General features: G+C 39.3%; 2 protein-coding genes and 2 pseudogenes across 2 annotated transcripts; all 4 read right to left on the reverse strand.

Moving 5' to 3' along the window:
* The window catches only part of LOC111646600 (protocadherin alpha-8 pseudogene), a 2249-nt pseudogene extending 411 nt beyond the window's left edge, over positions 1 to 1838 (reverse strand).
* A 671-nt stretch (positions 1839 to 2509) lies between these two features.
* On the reverse strand, positions 2510 to 5452 carry LOC111646601 (protocadherin alpha-8-like). Its single transcript, XM_023396130.1, has 2 exons — positions 3098 to 5452; positions 2510 to 2515 (listed from the first exon to the last, which is right to left on the reverse strand). Exons 1-2 carry the CDS (start codon positions 5450 to 5452, stop codon positions 2510 to 2512), a joined length of 2361 nt encoding a protein of 786 aa, XP_023251898.1.
* A 1219-nt stretch (positions 5453 to 6671) lies between these two features.
* Positions 6672 to 9100, reverse strand: LOC111646602 (protocadherin alpha-8-like). The gene has a single exon (XM_023396131.2). The coding sequence runs from the start codon at positions 9039 to 9041 to the stop codon at positions 6672 to 6674; it is 2370 nt and encodes a 789-aa protein (XP_023251899.1). The 5' UTR covers positions 9042 to 9100.
* Positions 9101 to 10007: 907 nt separating this feature from the next.
* Positions 10008 to 12502, reverse strand: LOC111646603 (protocadherin alpha-8 pseudogene; annotated as a pseudogene).
* Positions 12503 to 13925: the final 1423 nt, after the last annotated feature.

Consider the following 13925-nt stretch of genomic DNA (forward strand, 5'->3'; position numbering starts at 1 on the left):
TCAGTAACTTCCTGCAGTGAAAACAGTAACCAGCCGTTATATCCTATATCAGCGTCATAGGCTCTGACTTTAGTCACCAAGTGTCCTGCGTTCATGTTGCGGGGAATCTCCTCCACACCTTCAGCAGAACCGTTAGAGCTGAGTGGATACAGGATGACTGGAGCGTTGTCGTTCTGATCCAGAATGAACACGTTCACGGTGACATTGCTACTTAGTGACGGAGTTCCAGAATCTGACGCAACAACTTTGAACTGGAAAGTTTTCAGTGTTTCAAAATCAAAACTTTTCAAGGCTGAAATGTGTCCGTACTCAGAATTTATATTCAGAAAAGATGCCATATCATTATGACCGCCTTCCCCTCGAATTATACTATAGGACACTGCAGCATTTTCGTTTAAGTCTTTATCAAATGCGTTCACAGAAAATATTGATGTGCCAGGAGCATTGTTTTCAATTAAATATAACTCCAGGGGACTGTGTGAGAACTCTGGGATGTTATCATTGACATCTGACACCTGGATACTCAAAGTTTTAAATGTGGAAAGAGGAGGCTCACCACAGTCGGTAGCTGTTATTGAAATGTCATAATATGACACCGTTTCCCTGTCCAATATTTCTTTTGTCACCAATGAATACATATTTTCTTTAAATGACGGTTTCAATTCAAATGGTACATTCTCCGTCAGACTGCATATGACCTTGCCATTCAGGCCTGAATCAACATCTGTAACACTGATAAGAGAAATCACGGTCCCGTGTTTAGAATCTTCTGGGACCATGTTGGATATTGATGTCACTTCTATCTCAGGTTTATTGTCATTGATATCTTGAATCTTTATCAGGACTCTACAGTCCGTTGTCATCGGCGGCTGACCTTTGTCAGATGCTTGGACGTCTAACTTGAAAACATCAGCTGTCTCATAGTCAATTTGTCCGTTAACTCGAATCTCGCCTGTATTTCTGTCTAGGCTGAACAGCTCCAACACCTTGGAATTCATGTCACTCCCGAAGGCATACTCTACATCCCCATTTGTTCCTTCGTCCAGATCAGTTGCTTGCACTTTTATTACAATTGTATCTAAAGCAACATTTTCTTGTAACATCACAGAATAAACCTCTTTCGAAAAAGTAGGTCTGTTGTCATTGTTGTCAAGAACCTTTATTGTAATATTAAGATTTTCAGATTTTGGCGGTGTCCCTCCATCTATAGCAGTTAAAATCAGGCTATGGTTTGTTTCCTGCTCTCTGTCCAAGTGTCTCTGTAACACTAAGAAAGGAATTTTATCCTCTCCCCTATCTCGAATTTCTAAATGAAAATGGTCGTTTTGACTAAGTTTATAGCGCTGTATGGAATTTATTCCAACATCAGGATCACGTGCGCCTGGTAACTGAAACCGTGCTCCTGGTAATGTCGTTTCTGCTATTTCAATTACCTTTTCTTTCTCGGCAAAAATCGGTACGTGGTCGTTAGCATCCGTTATTTCCACTGTGACATAATGGATTTCAAGTGGATTTTCAACAACGATTTTCACATCTACTAAACAGGCTCCATTTCTATCGCACAGCTGTTCCCGGTCGAGATTCCTATGAACATACAAAAGCCCATTGTTCGGGTTTACCTCAAATAGCGGGTCCTGAGCTCCAGAAACGATGCGAAATCGCCTGTTTATCAAGGTACTGACATCCAGGCCCATATCTTTGGCAACATTTCCAATAATAGCTCCCACTTTAACTTCCTCTGGAGTCGAGTATTTTATTTGAGCGAAGACCAGCTCACCAAAGCAAAACAGCAGAGAGAAAAGCAGAGGACTCGACCAAGACATCATTCTGCGTCTTTGTCCTTTGTCTCCTTAGGTGTAATCATTTAAAATGGCATCCACATATGTCCTCCTTTTAAAGCACCTCCAGTTGTCTTCAGACCATATTTCAGAAAACCACGTTCGCATGGGGAAGGGTAGAGATCAAAATCCGAAAAGATGGCATTCTTTGTGGTCATGCCAGAAAAAAAATACTCTTTCAGTGGGACAGAGTCTATTTTGCCTGAAGCTTCAGCAATTCCCTACTTGTAACACTGACACCCAGTGGACCATCCAGTGCTTACATTTGTTAGAAACGAAAAAAAACACAATTAACACAATTCCACTGAACTGAAACCTCTCAAGTACGATGTGTAGTCTCAAGAAACCTCATATAGGCTACTTGAAAAGAAAAAAAAAAAAAAAAAACCTTCTGTACCATGGACAACGCAAAAGCTGCTGTATTATAATGGTGACAAAACTGAGTTAATTACCTTTTAAAGTGTCAATAAAATCAAACATGACTCTCTTCTTTAGCCTAGATAATAAAAACCGATTTAAAAATCACCGCAACTTGAGCAAAACCTCCACGACCAGACTTTAGCATCATGGAAAGCGGCAAAAAATTATCTGTTGCTTGAAATGGACTGGACTAAAACACCTAAACGTAGTTTACAGTTTATAGAAAGGGAAAATGTAAAAAAAAAAAAACGTTAAGACTATGACCGTAACACAAAACTGTTTATTTCTTTCCTAAAAGAGAAGAGAGAAGAAATGGGCTGAAATTCAAACCACAAGTTTGGTTCTTGAAATCAATCAATGGAATAGATAAAGCTTTAAAGGGGAAACCTATATTCTGGCTTGAAAACTGCTTAAATATGACCAAGTGTAACTCAGTGTCAGCACCTTGGACAGCGCTATGATATATGACGTAAATGTTGGCATACATTTCTCGTGAAGTATCTTAAAGTATTGCTTGAAAAAGACATATCCGAAGTTAAACACAAATCCAAATTTAAAATCATCATGATCAACACATGCACAACTATACCAGTCAAAAGTTTGGACACCAAGTATATCAATATCGCCACGAAATAGTGTCATGTCAGTAGCATGAGTAACATTTCTTACTTTAAGAGAGGTGTAAGTGAAATTGATGAGATTTGAGAACATTTACCCTAGTAGTAAATTGTTTTGTATGTTTCTAATCTTATCAGTTTGGAAGAAAATATCTTAACCCCCAGTAGATTCTCCGTGACTGCGTGAAAAATATTTTCAGTTAAAATCGAAACATGTCGTACCTCTTCAGATGTTCTCCTCCTGTCAGGGAGCACTAGTGTATTCGCATGACTTCCAGGGACAATAGTAGATCCTATACTCATTCTGGGTCCAACTAACATGTACCGTTTGTCTCCAGATCTGTACTGGATGCTGTGACACAGTGTCCCATCATAGTTAGTCTCTTGTAGATAATTAGAAGTATAGTCTGTGGATTTTGAGCACTGCATTGCAATCAGCACGATGATACTGATGAGAAAAAGTGCTGAAACTGAGCCCAAAATTATAATCAGGTAAAAAGTCACATTATTATCCTCATCTGCTTTTGCTGAACTTTTCACATCAGAAGCTGCAATAGCCTCTTTGGGCTCCACAAGTTTGACAATCACAGTAGCTGTTGCTGAGAGAGAAACGTTCCCATTGTCTTTGACCAGTATGACCAGTTTATGCTCAGCCTCGTCTGTCTCTGTGAATGAGCGAAGTGTTCTGATCTGTCCTGTATAGCGGTCCAAACCAAAGAGACTGTGGTCAGTAACTTCCTGCAGTGAAAACAGTAACCAGCCGTTATATCCTATATCAGCGTCATAGGCTCTGACTTTAGTCACCAAGTGTCCTGCGTTCACGTTGCGGGGAATCTCCTCCACACCTTCAGCAGAACCGTTAGAGCTGAGTGGATACAGGATGACTGGAGCGTTGTCGTTCTGATCCAGAATGAACACGTTCACTGTGACGTTGCTGCTTAGTGACGGAGTTCCAGAATCTGACGCAACAACGTGGAAGTGGAAAGTTTTCAGTGTTTCAAAGTCAAAACTTTTTAGCGCGGTGATGTGTCCATTACTGGGATTTATATTTAGAAAGGACAATATGTCATTTTGACTCCCTTCTCTCATAATATGATATGCAACGGCTGCATTGTCATCCGCATCTTTGTCCGTTGCACTTACAGAGAATATCGACTTTCCAGCAACGTTATTTTCTGACATGTAAAATTGTAATGGATTTTGGGAGAATTTTGGAATATTGTCGTTTACATCTGATATCTGAATGCTAAGAGTTTTGAAAGTTGATAGGGGAGGTTCACCACAATCAGTGGCTTTTACTGTTATTTCATAACTTGACACCTCCTCTCTATCTAAAAAATCTTTAGTAATAACTGAATATATGTTCTCTTTGTATGATGGTTGTAATTGAAAAGGCACGTCTGAAGTTATACTTGAAATTATTTTTCCATTAACACCGGAGTCTTTATCTCGCACACTAAGAAGCGAAATAACTGTTCCAGGCTTTGAGTCTTCAGACACTGTATCTGACAGCGATGTTACTTCTATTTCCGGTGGATTATCGTTGACGTCTTTTATTTTTATAATGACCCTACACTCACCTGTCAGTGGAGGTGTTCCTTTATCTGATGCCTCAATATCCAGTTTATATACATCGTTGTCTTCATAATCCACTACTCCTTTTACTTTAATCTCTCCGGTTAATTTCTCCAGTTCAAAAATGTCATAGACTTTTTTCTTAAGAGTTTTTCCAAGGATATATTCAATTTCACCGTTGTTGCCTTCATCTGGATCTGTGGCATTAATTTGAAACACTGAAGTACCGATTGCAACATTTTCTGGTATTTCAATTTGGTAAATCTCCTCACTAAATATCGGACGATTGTCATTAATATCTAGAACAATAATGGAAACATTCAGTGTGCCAGATCTAGGAGGTTTACCTCCATCAACTGCTGTAACCAGTAGTGTTTGTTTGTTCTTTTGCTCTCTGTCTAATGACTTCTTCAGCACTAAGAATGGTATTTTTTCTTCATCGCTTTGACGGATATCTATTTCAAAGTGATCGTTTGACGTTAAAGTGTATGTACGAATAGAGTTAATTCCAGCATCAGGGTCACGAGCAGTGTGCAGCTGAAATCGCTTTCCTGGTAACGTATGTTCTGCTATTTCAAATCTCTGCTGTTTTTCAGGAAAAGCAGGAGAGTGATCATTTACATCGGTAATTTCCACGACAACATAGTGTATTTCCAAAGGGTTTTCGACTATGACTTTTAGCTCCATCAGGCAGGCACCGCTGCCGTGACAGAACTCCTCTCTGTCGATTTTCTTATGAACATAGAGAGCCCCATTGTTCTGGTTTACCTCAAAAAATATCTCCTTAGATTCAGAAACAACACGGAACCGTCTGTCCGACAAAGAGGTGATGTCAAGACCAAGATCCTTAGCAGCATTTCCAACAACAGTTCCTTCTTTAACCTCCTCTGGAATAGAGTACCTTATTTCTGCCAAAGCCCATTTTCCGAAAAAAAGCATTAGAGACAAGTAAAACGAAAAACAGTAGGAGTTACTTGTTCTGGTTATTCCTTTAGTCAACATCGTTATACAGCAAAATATTGCTACATACAGTTACTGCAAACTGTGATTATTTATATCCAACCCAGTGTGTACCGCATATTTACGACTAGCACAACGCAAGTCCATCAGATGCCGAGCTCCATTTAACTGCCTTCTCTCCTTCTTTCAGGGAGCAGACAAAAGCTTTGTGAAGGGAGGGGCAAGGTGTCCTATGGTCTCCCAATGTAATGCTGACACCCAGAGGACATTGGAGGAGTACTATGCTATATATTCCCCTAATAAAAAAATACAAAAAAATAAAAAAAACTCTAACCAATGGTCACCTTATATAGGCTACAATACGGTTTTCAAAATTTATATATTTTCAAATTGTTTGTGTAAAAAGACAAAATTAGTACAATGTCTGTCGGTAAACTGTGGAAGGAGCATATTAGTTGAAGTGTCTGCAACATCCTATAGTTAAAGAGCTTACATAAATTCTGCTATTTATTAAGTTTCTTAATTCAATTGTGAATCATTTTTTCCAGGAAAAACAAAAAGCAAATGTGCTTCAGTACCATAGACAGAGATTTGAACCAGGCGTTTCACCTGAACGAAAGGAGTCCAGCCTCATGCACATAATTCACACAAAACAACCGAAACACTTAGCATGTACTGTTGATTGTATTTTAGGATTTGGATAAATGTTTCCAAAATTATCACAGACGGGTGGCACAAACAGTTTTTTAATTCTCACATTCTAAGTTTTTTTTCTCAAGAGTATTATGGACTGCGATCATACTCAAGAAAAGACTGCAGTCGTTCACATGGATGACAGAAGATACACTGTTTTATCTATTTTGAATCTTTGGTCTTCGTCGCTTTATATTGTCTCGAAAATGACAAAGAAGTCGAAAGTGTAGCAGGGACAAAGCAGAGGAAGAGTTTGTCTCTTCTCGACAATGCACAGCATAAAAAAGCAAGCCTCTTCCTACACTTACTTACATAACCTACACAAAGCAGCAAACAATGTTAGGTGAATATTGTATCTCTAAATGAAGTCAGGCTAACGAGTAAAGATCCAAATAATAAGCATTAAACTTCTAATCAGACTTGTGAAGTGGTAGAGATCATGTCAAGTTGTTTGGTATTGTTCTTTGGACTAGGGGCTTTAGAATGATAAATAAGAGGAAATATGCCATAGAGCAGAGAGCAATGATGGAGCGTGATGCATATAAACATGTTATATATCACATTGTTTTCAAGCTCTTACCTCTTCAGATGTTCTCCTCCTGTCAGGGAGCACTAGTGTATTCGCATGGCTGCCCGGGACTATAGTAGATCCTATACTCATTCTGGGTCCAACTAACATGTACCGTTTGTCTCCAGATCTGTACTGGATGCTGTGACACAGTGTCCCATCATAATTAGTCTCTTGTAGATATTTAGAAGTATAGTCTGTGGATTTTGAGCACTGCATTGCAATCAGCACGATGATACTGATGAGAAAAAGTGCTGAAACTGAGCCCAAAGTTATCATCAGGTAAAAGGTCACATTATTTTCCTCATCTGCTTTTGCTGAACTTTTCACATCAGAAGCTGCAAAAGCCTCTTTGGGCTCCACAAGTTTGACAATCACAGTAGCTGTTGCTGAGAGTGAAACGTTGCCATTGTCTTTGACCAGTATGACCAGTTTATGCTCAGCCTCGTCTGTCTCTGTGAATGAGCGAAGTGCTCTGATCTGTCCTGTATAGCGGTCCAAACCAAAGAGACTGTGGTCAGTAACTTCCTGCAGTGAAAACAGTAACCAGCCGTTATATCCTATATCAGCGTCATAGGCTCTGACTTTAGTCACCAAGTGTCCTGCGTTCACGTTGCGGGGAATCTCCTCCACACCTTCAGCAGAACCGTTAGAGCTGAGTGGATACAGGATGACTGGAGCGTTGTCGTTCTGATCCAGAATGAACACGTTCACTGTGACGTTGCTGCTTAGTGACGGTGTTCCAGAATCTGACGCAACAATGTGGAAGTGGAAAGTTTTCAATGTTTCAAAGTCAAAACTTTTTAGCGCGGTGATGTATCCATTACTGGGATTTATATTTAGGAAAGACGTCATGTCATTTTGATTCCCTTCTCTCATAATATAATATGAAATAGCTGCATTATCACCCAAATCACTGTCGGTCGCGCTTACGGAGAATATCGACTTTCCAGCAAAGTTATTTTCTGACATGTAAAATTGTAATGGATTTTGGGAGAATTTTGGAGTATTGTCGTTTACATCTGATATCTGAATGCTAAGAGTTTTGAAAGTTGATAAGGGAGGTTCACCACAATCACTGGCTTTTATTGTTATTTCATATTGTGACACCTCCTCTCTATCCAAAAATCTCTTCGTCACGACTGAATATGTGTTCTCCTTATAAGAAGGTTTTAATTCAAAAGGTACTTCTGATATTATGCTTAAAATTATTTTTCCATTTAAACTGGAGTCTTTATCCGTCACACTAAGAAGTGAAATAACTGTGCCAGGCTTTGAGTCTTCAGACACTGTATTTGACAGCGATGTAACTTCTATTTCTGGCGGATTATCGTTGACGTCTTTTATTTTTATAATGACCCTACACTCACCTGTCAGTGGAGGTGTTCCTTTATCTGATGCCTCAATATCCAGTTTATATACATCGTTTTCTTCATAATCCACTACTCCTTTTACTCTAATCTCTCCAGTTAATTTGTCCAGTTCAAAAATGTCATAGACTTTTTTCTTAAGAGTTTTTCCAAGGATATATTCAATTTCACCGTTGGTGTTTTCATCTGGATCTGTGGCATTAATTTGAAACACTGAAGTACCGATTGCAACATTTTCTGGTATTTCAATTTGGTAAATCTCCTGACTAAATATCGGACGATTGTCATTACTATCAAGAACAATAATGGAAACATTCAGTGTGCCTGTTCTCGTAGGTTTACCTCCATCAACTGCTGTAACTAGTAGCATTTGTTTGTTCTTTTGTTCTCTGTCTAATGGCTTCTTCAGCACTAAGAATGGTATTTTTTCCTCATCACTTTGACGGATATCTATTTCAAAGTGATCGTTTGACGTTAAAGTGTATGTACGAATAGAGTTAATTCCTGCATCAGGATCACGAGCAGTGTGCAGCTGAAATCGCCTTCCAGGCAATGTTTGTTCAAATATTTCAAACGTTTGCTGTTTTTCAGGAAAAGCAGGAGAGTGATCATTTACATCGGTAATTTCTACAGCCACGTAGTGTATTTCCAAAGGGTTTTCGACTAGGATTTTTAGCTCCATCAGGCAGGCACCGCTGCCTTGACAGAGCTCCTCTCTGTCGATTTTCTTATGAACATAGAGAGCCCCATTGTTCTGGTTTACCTCAAGAAATGTCTCCTTAAATCCAGTCACAACACGGAACCGTCGGTCAGTTAACGAGGTGATGTCAAGGCCAAGATCCTTCGCAACATTTCCAACCACAGTTCCGTCTCGAACCTCCTCTGGAATAGAATACCTGATCTGAGCAAAAGCCTGCTTTCCCAAAAAAAGCAGTAGAGCCATATGAAACACAGACAAATAGTACTCTCTTGTTCGGCTGTATGTGTCAGTCCCCATCATTATATTATTACTTAGAGGAAACACAAGAAATATTGTAGCCAATGTCCAACGCACCGAGTATTGCACGATCACAAAAAGCACAACGTAAATCCATCGGCTAGCGTGCTGTATTCAAACCTCTGCCCTGCTCTGGATGGCAAACAAAAGCTTTTTGATGGGAGGGACAAAGCCTTTTATCGTTTCTCAATGTTACAGTGACACCAGCGGGCCATTGAAGGAACATCATAGACTAACCATATTCACTGCAACACTATGCAGCAAAATAAAAACAGGCATAGACGATCAACATAAACAAACACGATTTTTAACACCTCTACAGTGTTTGTTGCTCTCTCTCTCTCTCTCTCTCTCTCTCTCTCTCTCTCTCTCTCTCTCTCTCTCCCTCCCTCTCTCTCTCCCTGTATACCTTTTTATGTGGAAAGTATCCTTAAGTTGTTTGTTTTTGCGGGAGTTATTCATTTCGTGTACATTGAAGGTTAACCTAAGATTGTTATTGCTTGTGTATTACCCTCTTTTTGAAGACAAATTGTGATTTCTGTAGCAATCGAAATAATATAATAATTAGGTATGAGTAATTAATGTTTCAATCAAATTTGTACAATGCAGCTCATACAATTCCACAACATGAACAGCACAAACAACAAGCCCTCCATTCAGTTACTGGCTACATTTTTGTTGACAGTTTAGAGCTGTTCACCTGTCAAAAACGTAAACTAAGTACTAAGTAGCCTCAGCATTTCAGCACTGTGGACAGCGGTCACAAACAAATAAAGGTTGTATTCTTTAAAATAGAGCATACAATATCAACTATTGTGGTTATTTTAAGTATTTGGCATTGAAATGGTGTCGCAAGGTAAGAGAAAAAGGTGGAGCAAAACGTGTACCTTCTGCATTCTGGTACAGCCACTTTAACACAATTTTAATATTATTCAGTTTGTTTGTAAATTGTATTTGGTGGTGTTTGCTTTAAGGCCTTACCTCTTCAGATGTTCTCCTCCTGTCAGGTAGCACTAGTGTATTCGCATGGCTTCCAGGGACTATAGTAGATCCTATACTCATTCTGGGTCCAACTAACATGTACCGTTTGTCTCCAGATCTGTACTGGATGCTGTGACACAGTGTCCCATCATAGTTAGTCTCTTGTAGATATTTAGAAGTATAGTCTGTGGATTTTGAGCACTGCATTGCAATCAGCACGATGATACTGATGAAAAAAAGTGCTGAAACTGAGCCCAAAGTTATCATCAGGTAAAAAGTCACATTATTTTCCTCATCTGCTTTTGCTGAACTTTTAACATCAGAAGCTGCAAAAGCCTCTTTTGGCTCCACAAGTTTGACAATCACAGTAGCTGTTGCTGAGAGTGAAACGTTCCCATTGTCTTTGACCAGTATGATCAGTTTATGCTCAGCCTCATCTGTCTCTGTGAATGAGCGAAGTGTTCTGATCTGTCCTGTATAGCGGTCCAAACCAAAGAGACTGTGATCAGTAACTTCCTGCAGTGAAAACAGTAACCAGCCGTTATATCCTATATCAGCGTCATAGGCTCTGACTTTAGTCACCAAGTGTCCTGCGTTCACGTTGCGGGGAATCTCCTCCACACCTTCAGCAGAACCGTTAGAGCTGAGTGGATACAGGATGACTGGGGCGTTGTCGTTCTGATCCAGAATGAACACGTTCACTGTGACGTTGCTGCTTAGTGACGGAGTGCCAGAGTCTGACGCAACAACGTGGAACTGGAAAGTTTTCAGTGTTTCAAAGTCGAAACCTTTTAGAGCGGATATTTGTCCATTATCTGAATTGATGTTTAAAAATGCTGCAGTTTTAACTTGACTACCTTCATCTCTAACGATGTTATAAGTTAAAGCCCCATTTTCATTCAAGTCTCTATCCGTGGCAGTAATGGAAAATATTGTTTTTCCTGGCACGTTATTTTCTCTCAGGTAAAGTTCAATGGGATTGTTCAAAAATGCTGGGTTGTTATCATTCACGTCTGATACATCAATACTCAGAGTTTTGAATGTAGATAGGGGAGGCTGGCCACAGTCTGTAGCTGTTATTTCGATGTCATAATGCGAAATTGATTCTCTATCCAAACGATTTTTCAGAACTAACGAGTACATATTCTCTTGAAATGACGGTTTTAATTCGAAAGGCACATTATCTGAAAGACTACATATGACTTTGCCGTTTAAACCGGCGTCTTTGTCTGTAATACTAATAAGAGAAACCACAGTCCCAGGTTTTGAGTCTTCAGATACCATCTTTGACAGGGACGTCACCTCTATTTCAGGTTTGTTGTCATTTTCGTCTAGCACTTTGATGATTACAGTACAATCAGTACTCATCGGAGGTTGTCCTTTGTCAGTGGCGTGGACATTTAACTTATAAATGTCAACCTTTTCAAAATCAATTTGGCCTTTTACTCGAATTTCACCAGTGTCTTTATCTAAGACAAACATGTCATATATTTTCCGATCAATTTGACCACCGAGAAAATATTCAATATCTCCATTTACACCCTCATCCAGATCAGTTGCCTTCACCATAATTACACTTGTTTCTGCGTCCACATTTTCAGGTATAGTTACTGAATACACTTCTTGACTAAAAGTAGGGTGGTTGTCATTTGAATCGAGGACTATGACCGTGACATTAAGAGTACCTGATCTCGGTGGATTTCCACCATCAACTGCAGTCAGTATTATTTTGTGCTCATGGTGCTTTTCCCGATCTAGAGATTTTTGCAAAACTAAGAATGGTACCTTATCATCTGCTCTCTCTCGAATCTGTATGCTAAAATATTCATTATGACTTAATTTATACAGGCGTACTGTATTGATGCTGACATCTGGATCGTGCGCAGTTGGTAACTGAAAGCGTTTGCCAGGAACAGTGGACTCAGAAATGTCTAATAAATGTTCTTCCTCCTGAAAAGTGGGTGAGTTATCGTTTACATCAATGAGTTCCACCGCCACATAATGTATTTCCATGGGGTTCTCAGCTACGAATTTCAGATTTATTAAACAAGGCGAACTGCTTTCACAGAGCTCCTCTCGGTCGATATTTTTGTGCACATATAAAGCGCCATTGTTCCGATTCACATCAAACTGTGCATCTTCAGTTCCAGAGACAATACGAAACCGTCTGTCCTCCAACGAGCTTATGTCCAATCCTAGATCCTTGGCGACATTTCCAACAACAGATCCCACTTTTACTTCCTCTGGGACTGAATATTTTATCTGAGCTGATCCCCGCTCCATACAGCTCAGCAACACAGAAAATCGGAAGGCTACCCACCAGTAGTGTATTCCTCGTCTTTGTCCTCCAGCTCTCATCGTTTTAGCTTGGGTTAATATTGTTATTATTATATCCACTCACAGTCCTTACGAAACAGGAAATTGCCTAATAAGTAAAATATACTGTGGAAATGTGTGTCATATTTTCGGTTTAACTATGTACAAATGGAAAAACGGCAACACTCGTTTGTCTTGAGGGTACACTGTCTCCCGTCTAGTGACTAAAACAAAACCTCCTAGGAAAGGGCAGGGCCAACAGTATAACACGACAGTTTATGCTGATATGACACTGACACCTTGTGGAAAGAACACATTGTGAGCTATTTCAAACCAACCCGCGATATAAAAGATGATACAAATGTGTTTGCAAATTGTAGTTTCTAAACAACAATTAATGTCTAATTTGCTGATGATGTTTTAATGCAGTTTATACAGTTTTAGTTTTGAATCATGTACATTTGAACTAATTCAGGAAGCTATTTACCCTGAATTTATGTATAGTATGACAACCTATGAACAGAGTCCGGTACTTGATATGTTATTTAATCATACAGTACACATGTATGTGAAAATTATTTAGTCTGTGTTACATTATTGTTTCTTCACAGTGCAGTATCAACAACAGTCTAATGTAATGGATACTATTTATGCAAATCTGAAGAATACGCTAATGGACCATCATAATGCAAATATAGGGGAACCACCAGATTCCTGGAAAGGTGGATAAGATGCATCCACATTACTAAAACACAGTATTGTGATAAGTAACAAACTCTGTGATTTGTGACAAATGGGCTAAAATAGAAAACACAAGCTTGGCCCTTAAAATCCACAAGTGTAATCCACGACCCTTGATAACGAAACTTACATTCTATCTTGAAAATCCCTTTAATGTGACTGAACGTGACTCAGTGTGAGTGCATTTGACGGCGACATAATATGTGGCTTTATATTAGTAGATTTCCTCGTGGAGTAGCCTAACGATATTACAAACAAAAAGACGTATCCAAGCTTCAACTCAAAGCCCAACTCAAAATCACCAAAGTGTAACCAATACCACCAAAACTACACTTCAGCACCTTGGACAGCGCTCGGGCATTAACCATCGATTGCGACACCAAATATGGTGTCATGTTAGTACGCTGAACACATTTTCTTTTTCTGAGAGAAGCATAACTGACATTGATAAGACTGAAATTAAATTGGTATGTAGCATATCAGAATTTTTACTCTACGTATTGAACATTAATTGTTTTACATGTTTCTAAAGGTTATCTTATCTGTTTTGGAGGCATGATCTTGATGTAAGCCGCAGTAAAGATTCTGAGTGGGCATGAATAATATCTTCAATTAAAATCAAAAAACGTCTTACCTCTTCAGATGTTCTCCTCCTGTCAGGGAGCACTAGTGTATTCGCATGGCTTCCCGGGACTATAGTAGATCCTATACTCATTCTGGGTCCAACTAACATGTACCGTTTGTCTCCAGACCTGTACTGGATGCTGTGACACAGTGTCCCATCATAATTAGTCTCTTGTAGATATTTAGAAGTATAGTCTGTGGATTTTGAGCACTGCATTGCAATCA

This window comes from Seriola lalandi, unplaced genomic scaffold (genome assembly GCF_002814215.2).
Source record: "Seriola lalandi dorsalis isolate HSWRI2012SDOR001 ecotype SW California unplaced genomic scaffold, Sedor1 jcf7180002054973, whole genome shotgun sequence".
NCBI classification, from domain to species: domain Eukaryota; kingdom Metazoa; phylum Chordata; class Actinopteri; order Carangiformes; family Carangidae; genus Seriola; species Seriola lalandi.

Excerpts from the sequence above, each read along its gene's own strand:
- LOC111646602 (XM_023396131.2), bottom strand. The coding sequence starts at position 9,041 with ATGATGGGGACTGACACATACAGCCGAACAAGAGAGTACTATTTGTCT.
- LOC111646601 (XM_023396130.1), bottom strand. The coding sequence starts at position 5,452 with ATGTTGACTAAAGGAATAACCAGAACAAGTAACTCCTACTGTTTTTCG.